The sequence below is a fragment of the Poecilia reticulata genome, linkage group LG7, assembly GCF_000633615.1.
Source record: "Poecilia reticulata strain Guanapo linkage group LG7, Guppy_female_1.0+MT, whole genome shotgun sequence".
Classification (NCBI taxonomy): Eukaryota; Metazoa; Chordata; class Actinopteri; order Cyprinodontiformes; family Poeciliidae; genus Poecilia; species Poecilia reticulata.
The window spans coordinates 25,408,468-25,420,614 of NC_024337.1; the positions used below are offsets into that span (position 1 = coordinate 25,408,468).

Here is a 12,147-nt window from a genome sequence, read left to right on the forward strand (position 1 = left end):
TAAAATCTGATACCCACTCATTTTTTTAGCAAAAAAGAATTAGATCCAGACATCCAGGTCTGCCTTATTTCTTTTTCATTCACTTCACTGAAAGAAATACCTTTACAAAACATTATAGCATGCACTACTGCTTGCATTTTCCTGTAAGTACAATACATATTCGTATATTACAGTTTCTGTTGAAGCTGCTGTTCAATAAAGTATTTGAGCAACACAATATCCTTACATTAAAGAAAAAGACCGAAGTGTTCTACAAATTTTATGTAATCTCTTGACAATATGGCAAGTAAATCTGAAATTGGATGTGATCCTAGGCTATTTAGTAAAACGTTTGACCAAATATGAAAGCATGAAATAAATTTTATGAGAGGCATAAAAATAAACATCAAACTGTTACAGTAAATGATAACTGAATGCAACAAAAAGTACTCACAAAAACAAAAATACTTAAAAAAAGATACCACAACCAAAATTTGTTACTAACAAGAAACATTTCACCAGTAACAGAATATTAGTTTATGTACTATATTCAGAATCTCATGATAATTGAGTTACACAGTTAAATTAAGGCTGAAAAACCTGTCACAAAAGATCATAGGTATACAGGACAGTATTATGGAGATATGATGACTTAAAATATACAATGCCTCGTGAAGATAATACAGTATATCTTGGACTCAGAGACAAAATAGGAAGGCTAATTCAGCCATTTGTGAATTGATCCTCTGGTTAATGAATTTCACAGTGTGGTACAAAAATGTCTCGGCACTTAAAATTTTAATGTGACTGTGCCTTTGTTTATGGTGTTATGGTATTAGGAAAGGTTTATGTTACTATTAGCAATTATTATTTTTAAACCAAATTACAAATTGATTTTGTACAAGGTCATGACTCTTATAGTTTTTTCCGAAGCGCAGCTATTCCTGTCTTTGTTCTTCTTAAGGTACAGATCAGCCTTGGTTTGAAACGCCTTGGCTTTAAATTCCTCCCTCCGTTTAAGTTCTAAAGATTTGAGATCTGCCCTTCATGAATGATTCAGGATAGCGCACCATTTTTCACCAGAGTTTATAAAAGCACACAGTGATTCTTCTTCCCACGGCTGTTGTTCGTCAACGCTGCCTTAGCTGCAGTGTCAAAGACTTGCCTCACGCCGTCTTTGTTTTTAGCAGAACACTCCTGGTAGCTGTAGGCAGCGATTTGGTTAGACATGTCTTTGCCCTCTTCATATTTAATTGGCTCCTGGAAACAAGTTTCATAGATTTACACATTTTGTGATTTTTAAGTAGACAAAAATACATCGTTATTTTGACCTACACATAAGATATAAACAACTAAATCAACATGCCTCGTTCTGTTTGGTAAGCATTTTTCTGGTATTCTCATCGTTGCGAAGATCCGTTTTGTTCCCCACCACGACTATGGGGACGTGAGGACAGAAGTGTCTCACTTCAGGAGTCCACTTTTCTTTAACATTTGCTGCAAAAAGTGAAGAAAAAATGTTATCAATTAGCAACATAAATCACTTTCCTAATCTATAATATGCTAAATAAAACCTAATTACATTATTATTAGCCCCTCTTTTGAATCGCCACTTTAATGTGGTGGAGAGCTTTGCGGACCCTATAATCATGAAGGCTATGTTGTCCATTGATTAGGATTCTGGTAGGGTCTTTCAAATTGACAAATTAGCCTCAGGAGCTGGGTCAGACAAGAAGTAATTCAAGGAATCAGATTATTTGGCAGATCACAAGAAGAGATGAGGTTGCCCAGATTTTGGAGCCAATAGCACTCTCCCAAAGTCAGGCAGGAGGGGAACCAGGCAAGTGTCTTGTGATTAAACCTTGGCCTCAGGAGCTTAACCACAGGTGGGCTTTACACAACACATGAGAGATCACCACCTTCAGCTGAGCAACAGAGTCTGCTCTTCACATCTTCACATTGCAACTGTTGTCTGTGCTTATGCACTGAACAGCATTTCAGATTACCCAGCCTTATTGGAGTCTCTGGATGCTGCTATGAAAAGGGTGCCATCTGGGTATGAACTTTGTCCATAGGGTGGTTGGACTCAAACTTAGTGATAGGGTTAGGCGTAGAGGGGATGCTTCTTCACTGATATCAGCCTGCCTCCTGTGTGCCAATCTCTTCAGATTTTACATGTCCCACTGGTAGGAGACCTCATGTATGACTATACCAGCTGAGGGGATTATATGTATACCCTTCTGGCCTGGAAATGCCTTGGGATCCCCCAGAATGAGCTGGAGAGAGTGACCAGGGAGAGGATGTCTGGGTTTTCCTTCTGGACCTATTGCTCTTGTTAAGTTATAAAAAAAAAAGTAGTACATGCTCACACAAGGACCAGCTGCTGGTATTTTACCATAAATTACAGTAATTTTTTTTACAGAGTACCTCAACACATGACCCAATCTTGGATCAACAGATGGATAAACAGATATTACTTTCAACCCAGTCCACAAACAATACCTAAACTGTCCCGGCTGACCACAGAGAAGCACAGAAGGATTACATCAGTGTCTGGATAGGAAAGCGGCCTCAGTCGGTCATAGTCTTCCTGACCTGCTGTGTCCCAAAGTGCCAACTGTATCTGATAAAAGAGCAAATGTATAAGTTTAGAAACTTTCTGTAATTGTTGCAGAAAGTTAGGTCTACACAGTATTTTGATGATCATGTGTGATCAGTAGTTTGATGATGTGTGTTTTAATATTATTTTAAACAAAAGAGAAATACTTTTTTTTAACCATCTTTTTTTATAAATCATTTAACAATACTTTGTGGGGTATTTTGGGATTTTATAGCATGACAAAACTATGCTGCATGAAATAAAACTGAAAATGTAATAATATTAGATAAATGTTGATTTCCACATCATTTTATTGTGGCTTCTTTTTTCTCAAGTATATAATCTGTTTTAGAACCTTTGACTCACATAAAACGATTTGGTAATACGATATCTGTTATGTCAGCCGTCATTTTTCATTTGATAGATATGCACCTCAAAGACTAAAGGTGTAATTGCTGCAAACTGTGGTTCTACAAAACAATTGATTCAGAAGGGCTGAATACAAATGCATGTCTCACTTTTTATATTTTTATTTCTGAAGAAAATTAAAACAGCGCACCCCTTTCATTCCAGTTCTCTGTTGTGTTCTAAAGTGTATGTGGTTTCTAATTGAAACGTGAAAAGAAGACGCAGCAACTGCAGACTATGTGGTGAAGTGCATGATTTTGAAAATGAAACAAAATGAAAGTAAGATGGTAAACTTTGGATTTTATTCTCAGCAATAAGTACTGAAAAACAATAAAAAAGTGCTTTGATATATTTTTGTTGGTCTAATGGGAGAATAAAACATATTCAAATGATTTTATAGAAAATAAAATCATTAGAACACTTTATTTTCTAAAATATACAATTTTAAGACATTGCAATTTACTGATAATGGTATTCATAATTAGTAATGACGGGTATCATAATTTTAAAACTTCAAAAAGAAATTGCAAAATATTAGGGCCCACCTTCCAAGAAAGATGTGTTTTTGTCTGTTTGCTCACCAACTAAGCCATCAGCCAGACTTCCCGCCAGGTGACATCATCCCTTACCTTTGTCTGATCCACTTCAATGTCTGCCACATAGTTCTCAAATACAGTAGGCACATAGACTTCAGGGAACTGGTCTTTGGTGAAAACCGTGAGCAGACATGTCTTCCCACAAGCACCGTCCCCAACGATCACCAACTTCTTCCTGATAGAGCCCATTTCTGGGAAACACAAAAAAAAACTAAATTACAATAGAGGAAAACATAGCCCAACCACACTACAGGTATGAAAAACAAATCTTTCTTGCTATTAAAACACAGAAAACTTACACTGCTTTTGACGCTTTCAGAACAGATTGCCTTGGTTGACACTTGTCACAGCTGCTTTTTACAAGATCTCAGCCGGAATGAGCTGACTGGCTGTATTCACATGAGACAGAGGTTCCCTTGCTATGCTACCAATCCAGTTGAGTAGGGAAATGCAGACTCGTCAAACCAGTCACCTCCTTGAGGCTAGGCTACCTAAAGTCATTTAAACTCTGAAATTCAAAGTTTTACTTGACTGATTTTAACTTGCCAACCTTGTACTATCTGTAAAACTGAAGGAACACGTTTCCAAGTAAGGGTAGAAGAGCTAAGTGAGTTAATTGTCCTACCAGACAGACTGGAAATCTCAGTCCGCCGCCTTGTGTCATTTGTCAGAAGGATGCCGCACCTTACACGTAGCAAAATGTTTTGAACTTTCTGTAAACAGCAGCTGTCTCATTACCCGTCTGACAGCATTGATATCCAAAATGTTCACAGTGAAACAACCCAGTGTGTCTGAAATAGTTTTCCAATTCATTACATGATGTACAAACTACTAACGGAAAATTATTTAAGGTTTTGTTTATACTTCATTAAGAATTTAGCAATTTGCATAACAAACTATGGAAGTTAAGTGGTGTATGGAGATTGTTGCATGATTTCACCAGAATGGAATGGGTCCTGACAGGATTGAGTCTCACTTACTCAACCTTGTCACAGGTCTACTTAGTATCTATCTACAATAAATTGCTTGTTAGCAATTCATTGTTAGTCAGAGTGGGAGCGTCATGGTACATTTAGGCATTTAGATGCAATGAAAGTAAGTTTCTGTAGCTCAAGTCAAGCAATGGAATGGGAAAGAGAGGAGATGTAAGTGACGTTGGATGTGGCATGGCAAAGTTGTTGGTTGCAAACATGCTGCTCAGTGTGTCTCACACACAACTCATCTAGAGGGAGTTGTGTGTTTTCACACTCAACCATCATTTGGGCTGGAAAAAGAAAAAAAATATAGGAGAATGGGTAAACTGGTTCAAGGTAACAGAAAGGCACATCGCCCTCCATAAAACGTTCTCTCCTGCAGAGTTTATGACATTACAATAACTGATCATGCGCCTGTGGTCTTTGAATCTTCTTGCTGAAACTTTCATCATTTTGTGTGTCAAACTCACCCTTCAACGTCAAGGGGTGGAGCTAACACGGGTCTGTTGAACTTTACTAGTTTAGCCTCATTCTTTGAACGTCATGGCCACTTTCATAGACGATTTTACTTGACTTTCCTGTGAGCTTGTTGGTGAGATTTTACAGTTAGCAGACAAGGCAGAAGCAGGACGCTGTCATCCAGACCAGATGAAGTCGAAGAATTGATTGAATGCCAGTTTTGTGGAATAGGGAAGCAAAAAGCTGGTACTCAATCAATGATTTTCAAAGAATGAGGCTAAACCAGTGGAGTTCAACAGATCAGTTTCAGTCCCGCCTCTCGAAATTTGACAGAAAAATGTATTTTATGGTGACGCTTCAGGAACAGGAACCGTGAAACTATTGAAAACGCATTGAATTAATTATCTGCATCTGCTATACAAGTTTGCAATTTAATGGTTAGATTGCATGTTTAACAAATTGTCAATTAAATAAATTATTGAGACACTTAATTCAATAAGGATACGGATGATGATTTTATGATGCATTTATCTATTTAATTTTGTCTCTTTTAACTTAAGTTTATAGAATTAGTTTCCTAATTATTCAGTTTTTTTTTACTGGGTTTTCAAGATAAATTCAATCACTTATCTCTACTTGTCAATAGATTTTGACCAATTTGGAAGAAAGCTAAAAATATACATCTTTGCTCCCTCATTTTTTATTTTATTTTTTTCATCTTTAAGTCAGTAAAGATTTACATTCGGACACTTTATTTACATATTCTTGCTGACGTAAAAGCCATCTGTCCACCGCTTTACTTTTTTCCCCCTCAGAAACCATAAATCTCGAATACAATCTCTTGATAAAAAAAGAACAACAAAACGTTTTTCAGAAAGTTTTATTTTAATGTGTGATCACTTGAAGGTTTATAAGAATTTATTTACAAAAATCATCAGGATGCCATTTTATTTCTTACATACGTGTCAAAGTCATGACCTATTTCTGTTACATTTTCTTCATTTGTTTGTAAGGGCTCATATCAGTAAGCATGGTTGATGATGTACATGTATATAGTGCTTTCATCATACATATAATCGCAGAGTAAGAGCTGTCGATAATGAATGAGAGCATCATATTCATCACGCTCTCGCCTCCCTGAGAGTAGCCATGCAGACACTGAAATGGCTACTGAGATGCTTCTCAAGCACGACTAAATTAAAACCTGTTAACAACAAGCGTGCCTTCTCTCTCCCTGTGCTTTTAGTTCCAGAGAAGGCACACTGAGATCAAGATGTTTTGTTGTTTTGTTTTTTTTTTGCTGCTGATGTCAGGGTTAAAACTGCTGCTGCTTCTATTTGTTTCTATGGACACTGGAGGTGAGGTGACTGATTGGCCGCATCTTCTAGGCTATTTCCTGGTGGCGGCTGTGCTGCTGCTGCGTTGGTAGAACAGGACGTAGGCTTGATTTGTCTGAAGCTGGTTCTCCGTGATCGAGGTCGCGCTGCACATGGAGAAAAAGGAGGGAAACTCTGAGAAGGAAGACGAGGTTTACACAGAAGACATTCTGACACAAAACTGTCTCTGATAATCTGGCGTTAGAACCTCTCAACTCTCACCTGGAGTCGTTGTAGAAGCACCATCCACTTTGATCTAGACAGCAGGCCGTGTAGTGGCCCATATTCACAGTCCCAGCGTGGTTACAGATTGCATATAAATCATATAAAACTGGGCCTGTGGAGAGAAAAACAGACATTTCTCAGAACTAAGGTTTGTCTCTGAAATATTTTTTTTTGTAAAAAAACGGCCAATTATTTCTGCATAAATTAAATGCAAAAGTATTCATATTCAAAATTTTGAAGAAAAAAAATATAAATAAATATTGCGCATTTAAATTCCTTTAGTTTGGCAAAAATGTTGTCTTATTTTCTAGAATTTGCTTGCTCTTGTCATCAACAATCAAAACCAAACAACCAGAGCTAATATCAGGCCACTTACTTAGCTATTATAAACACATAATTAAATACCTTCAAAAAATCTTGGCGATCTGACTCAGGTAAGGTTTGGCGTAAGCAATCTTCAGTACAGCAGAACAGAATTCAGTCAACTTTGGCTGAATCTGAGCAGATTTCAGCATAAGGATGCTTGATTCGCTTGCGCTTCATCCTCTGACCTCATATTCCAAATTCAGTAGCTTCTGAGTTAAAAATAATCTTACTAGGAAAAAAACTTTTTTGTCTGTGAGAATTTTCTTGGATTTGCGCGTGATGGAATAAGGTTTATACCACAATCAAATGTAATCTTTCATACTTAAATCCAATTAAAATCAGTTTTAATTTTCTAAATAAGTTCTTTCCCCCATTACGTGAGTAAAATTTGATTATGGTTCCAATAGCAATTAGTTTTTCAACATTAGGCTTTTTCTTCACATTCTAAGTAATTTTTATTTGGTGTGTATGTTTCAATTTACATCAATGTCTCCAATTTATCTCCCATTTTTCTCATAGGCTATTTTAAAACATTTGGTCAAGCAACTGCCCATCGTTAGTAAATGAAACATGTACATAGGTAAGGTAATGAAAACTCTTTGTTACCACAGTCAACGGGTCCGTAAGGTCCGAGGTCCAGGTTTTTGAGGGGAAAAGACACGTACACTGTGCTTTTACTGATGGACCACCTGGATGTTGTGAAGCGGTTCAAATCTGTCGCAGACTGTTAAGTACGAGCGCACAATGTGTTTTTTTTGCACACCAACACAATTCCTCACTTTTCAAATTAATTAGAGCAGAAGTTGTTGCCACGGATACGGATTACAATAACCTGAGGAAACCTCTGGATGGAAAGTCGCTTGGTGCACTCTGTACGCCTGTTACATCTCTCGCACATCTGGAAGACACGGAAATCAACATAAAAAAAAAAATGTAAATAATAACAATGACCAGATCTGTTGTTTCAAGTAAATCTGGTTGTTTAAACTGAACTATGTTCAGTTCAAAACCTGTGAATTTTTTTTTCTTACCGGTGAGTTTTCCTTGTCAAGTTTCTCCTCATGAGAGAAGAGGTCCAGACACTCCTGCAGGGTGACCTCCCCTGCAGAGCTCCTTTTAGGGATGGGCAGCGACAGATCACCGAACACATCAAATGTGTTGGAGTAGTGCGAACAAACCGAGCAGTGCAGTGAACTCCGCAGCTGACCCGAGAAAAGATCTGTCAAGAGCGGAGCAAAAATTTTATGTCCGCTTCTGCTTCTGAATCCAGTTGAAGACAAAGACAAGATTGACCTCCTCACCTACTATTATGCTGTCATCTCTCTCCAAATGCTTCTTCCACATGGCATTCGCCTCTTCTGAAATTCTACGTCAGATCAGAAGTAGGAAGCATAAGTTGTGCATTCACATGGGATAGATCCAGGATTCAAGCACAGATTCGTCTCGTTCTGTTCGTACCTAAATCTGACGTATTGTTGCTGAGGCTCCTTCCCTGTCCTTTTGACATAAGGCCTGCGATTTATTTCCGTATGCAGCTTGTCCAGTAGGAACCTGAGAAACTCCTGAGCATCTTGCTGACTGGTTTAAATTCAAACATAGAAACATTTTTAAATCTCAAGGACAACTCTAGAGATTCTTTTCGTAATAAAAGTATCACATGCGGTGAGTGTTAAACGATATTTGCAGGATCGCAAATAACGATCACAGTCCTAATAGCTGATGTTTTAGCAAGAGTGTCTGGCGGAGCTATGATTTGGTTTGTGACACATTTTTCATTTAGGATTTCTGTTGTCGAATTAAACTTCAGATCATGTTCAATTACTCTTAAACCTGGAGTTCAACAGAGCTATGTTCCTGGTCCAATTTTTTTCATTTTCTTCCATTTAATAACTTTTAAGGATTGTTCCATGATCATGACTGTTGTCATGAAGTGTCATTCAGTAAATAATGACACTTTTAATGCAAAGTTGCTTTAAAAGTTGCATTAAAAGTCCATTAAAAGTGCCAACTTTGCATTATTTTGTAAATAATGACACTTTAACCGTGTATTTTTTTGGACAAACCCTCATACATATTTATAATTCTCCAGCCACAAATCATCACCAGAAACCTGGCAGCTGAATTTGCCTTATGTTCTTAAGATGCAGGTAAAAACAACGAAGCTTTTGTTGTTGCAGCCCGCGTTGAGGCCTTTTTTCTTATTTAAATCCATCAACTCAACAGTAAAGACAAGATGTGGGTAGCTGATTTTACTTGATGGTACTTTAGCTTTTTCCCCACTTTTCTTTTAACTTGAAACATCTTTGTCTTTTGTGTTGTTCTGCTGTGAAGAATCTTGGGATTTTTTTTACCTTGAAAGGAGCTAATTAAATGGAACCTACACATTTTTAATCACTATATAGTACATTTGTATCCTGATGTGTAAAAATGTATTATTTTTTGTGAAAGCCAACAAATGTCAGATATGAATTTTGAATCAAGATTGAATTTTATTCTTCATTAAAATCAAGATTGAATTTTATTCTTCATTTTCATAGTGATATTTTTTCAATCTTCTGGAAAAAGAAAACTGTTTTACTCCTTCAGATAGATTTATGAACATCAAATAGCCCAACTCCACTAAATTGTAATGGAAAAATATAATTGTTTTTCTCACCTATAACCACTGAAGTAAGGCACTGCTGCTTTAAAAACACTGTAAAACTGTCGAGGATTTACAACAGTGTCTCCTTCCCTAACATCCCAAAGACCCGAGAGCACCTGAGAGAAACCTGGCAAAAGAACAATGGAAAAAAGAAGGTGTGATTTAAAAAAAAGAAAAAAGTATGGAGAACATAAAAAAGGTAGAAAATGAAGGAAACCCACTGTCCATGAGCTTTGCCTCCTCTTTTGAAAACTTCTCATGCTTGTAAGACTTCAGAAGACAATAGTTGCGCAGGACGCAGGTGTGAGACAAACACTGGACCACTGCATTCAGGAAGCACTGTTGTCCAAACAGAAGGAAAAGAAACGTGAGTCCGTTACTGCAAAACTTACGGGAGATCTGCATGCCATCTCTTTGACACCTACTGTATTCCCAATGTTTCTAAGGCCAACTCTTCCACTTCCAACAGCGAGCGGCTCTTTCTACGAAGAAGAAGGTATGATAGAAGCTTATACCTAAATCTAAAGTGGTGCTGTAGCTGCAGACAGATTATTGTTGTGTGGTTACTGGTATGCCAGGTTCTATGCTCTATGTGACTAGCTGTATGCGTTGACCCTGCCATGTTGGCCTGTGTGTAACTTTGGCAGGACAGATTTAGCCTTCTTATCTCATTAGCATAACAAGCGAGGCTAAAAAAAAAAGGGGGTCAGTCTGAGGCTTTATCCTATTAGAGAGTGCAAGGAGTGCTGACAGGTGCGTAAACACGTGTGTGTTGATTAGCATTAATGACATGTTCAGTGCAATTTGAGGAGAATGTAAAGGTTTAATGCGGGTTTTTTTTCTTCCCCCCACCTCATTGTCAGCGACCAGCAGCAGGCCCATCAGGGATGTGTAGAGGACAGACTGGGAGATGTCTGCTGTGTCTCTCTGCAGACCGTTCTGAGAAACCAGGGTCCGACACAGGGCCCCGCAAGAGCCCTCCACATTCACGCCGCTGGAACCAGGCATCCTGTTCTACCAGTCAGTCTCCGTTCGAAGATGTGCCGAGTTATCTTATCCCTGATGCGCGTCTGATTAAAGGTCAGCAAGATGTTGAGGGGCGACCCTTCTTATCAGGGAGCAAAGCACAGAGGAGTACACCCCCTGCCTTACCTTGAGAACGACAAGTAACATTTACAGCTGGAAAGAAAGACAGAAAGGGAAAATAACTTCAAGTTTGCTTTGATAATCCTTCAGAGTGTAATTCTGCATTAAACACATGAAGTGAAATAAGTTCCTAAAATATTGGGGGTTTTTTGGACAAGCAAAACCAAGAATTTCTAAATTCAGCTGATTCCCAATGTGAAAATACATAAAAACGATGTGGTTATGTAACCAGGATCCAGCAGTACGGTACGGATCAACCCAACAGCCAATCAATGCGCACCACTTACCGTTTTATGCAGATAAAGATAGCCTCTACGGCAAACAGTTATTTCTACAGAAATGTAACGTGTATAAAAAAAAAAGAGAGCACTTTGGACTCACCTGATCACTTCGGTCTGTATCTTTGAACAAAGAGTCCCAACCAAACTGTTCCCATCATCTGCTGAGCTGTTAAAAATGCATAAAGGGGACGTCTACGGTTTCACCGTGTGTTTGTGGGATAGAACTGAAAGTCTACCTCTCTGCCCTGTCCTGCCACGAGTGTCAGAGAGAGAGAAAGAAAGAAAGAGCGAGAGCCAAAGAGAGAGTGAAAAAACAGACACAGGGAGGGAGGATAATCATCTCTAATCTTTTCACTGCAGATCGTGTTGGCTATACATAGACGTGTCAATGTGTCCACCCATGAACACCTCAGCGAGTTTTCTTTTTTTTTTTTTTACTGTCAGTTTTTATTCAAATACAGCCGGTTAAACATTTTGTTGCCATTTAACATTCACATTCAGTAACAGTAACACTGTTCACAGTCAGCACACTTTATGAAAATCACAAAAATAAGGAAAAACAAATAAGGAGAAACTTTTTTTTTTTGCAATTCTCTGAGTCTTTTAATTAAAACTGTTCATAAAATAGTCCATCTGGTTTCTTTCGCTCTCCAGAAACCCCCTTTCTGCCCTCCAGAAGGGCAACCGGGTGAACTGTCCACGAGTCAGCAACAGGTGTGGTCTGCCATGTCCGTGTCCGAGCTGAGGCTGAGATCCGCAATGTGACACAGGGCGGGGTCGGGGGGGAGTGAGAGCGGCGACTGGCTGGTGTGAGCGGTCCGGTCCCGTGACTGGACGATGGCCTGGCGCAGGCAGGTGATCCACTGCTGCTTGCTGAACGAGTCGTTGGCCTGCAAGCAGTACGGGTTGACTTTGGAGCGCCCTCTGCTGCTCACACGGAAACAGTTCTTCACTGGAAGGTGGCGGAAAGAGGAAGGAAGGAACTTGAGTGAAAACAGTTGTAGGTTTCAGTTCAACTAACAAGAGGGCTAGAGCTACTCTCACATTAAGATCTGCTTACAGCCTGTGATTCTTCTTTAAAAAAAAAAAAAAAA

At 38.6% G+C, this 12,147-nt stretch overlaps 3 protein-coding genes across 3 annotated transcripts in view; all 3 read right to left on the reverse strand.

The window, feature by feature from the left end:
- Positions 1-58: 58 nt before the first annotated feature.
- On the reverse strand, positions 59-4,199 carry LOC103467436 (rho-related GTP-binding protein RhoA-C-like). The gene is made up of 5 exons (XM_008413816.2): positions 3,882-4,199; positions 3,616-3,773; positions 2,482-2,602; positions 1,346-1,476; positions 59-1,239 (listed from the first exon to the last, which is right to left on the reverse strand). The coding sequence occupies exons 2-5, from the start codon at positions 3,769-3,771 to the stop codon at positions 1,066-1,068; spliced, it is 582 nt and encodes a 193-aa protein (XP_008412038.1). The 5' UTR covers positions 3,772-3,773; positions 3,882-4,199; the 3' UTR covers positions 59-1,065.
- Positions 4,200-5,879: 1,680 nt separating this feature from the next.
- usp21 (ubiquitin specific peptidase 21) lies at positions 5,880-11,421 on the reverse strand. Its single transcript, XM_008413815.2, has 12 exons — positions 11,154-11,421; positions 10,479-10,805; positions 10,052-10,108; positions 9,848-9,965; positions 9,639-9,753; positions 8,441-8,560; positions 8,284-8,348; positions 8,014-8,201; positions 7,802-7,880; positions 7,589-7,696; positions 6,614-6,728; positions 5,880-6,498 (listed from the first exon to the last, which is right to left on the reverse strand). Exons 2-12 carry the CDS (start codon positions 10,632-10,634, stop codon positions 6,405-6,407), a joined length of 1,215 nt encoding a protein of 404 aa, XP_008412037.1. The 5' UTR covers positions 10,635-10,805; positions 11,154-11,421; the 3' UTR covers positions 5,880-6,404.
- Positions 11,422-11,757: 336 nt separating this feature from the next.
- uba1 (ubiquitin-like modifier activating enzyme 1) overlaps positions 11,758-12,147 on the reverse strand; it is a 22,328-nt gene continuing 21,938 nt past the window's right edge. Inside the window, exon 20 of the mRNA XM_008414694.2 lies at positions 11,758-12,036. Within this exon, the coding sequence (XP_008412916.1) occupies positions 11,758-12,036 (279 nt within the window). The remainder of the gene's footprint in view (positions 12,037-12,147) is intronic.

Coding starts and splice junctions, on each gene's coding strand:
- LOC103467436 (XM_008413816.2), bottom strand. CDS start 3,771: ATGGGCTCTATCAGGAAGAAGTTGGTGATCGTTGGGGACGGTGCTTGT. Junction 2,603..3,615: donor TTGAAGTGGATCAGACAAAG/GTAAGGGATGAT, acceptor CTCTTTTATCAG/ATACAGTTGGCACTTTGGGA. Junction 1,477..2,481: donor GGTCAGCCGGGACAGTTTAG/GTATTGTTTGTG, acceptor CACTTTTTGCAG/CAAATGTTAAAGAAAAGTGG.
- usp21 (XM_008413815.2), bottom strand. CDS start 10,634: ATGCCTGGTTCCAGCGGCGTGAATGTGGAGGGCTCTTGCGGGGCCCTG. Junction 10,109..10,478: donor TGCTGGTCGCTGACAATGAG/GTGGGGGGAAGA, acceptor TCTTCTTCGTAG/AAAGAGCCGCTCGCTGTTGG. Junction 7,881..8,013: donor TTGACAAGGAAAACTCACCG/GTAAGAAAAAAA, acceptor CGTGTCTTCCAG/ATGTGCGAGAGATGTAACAG.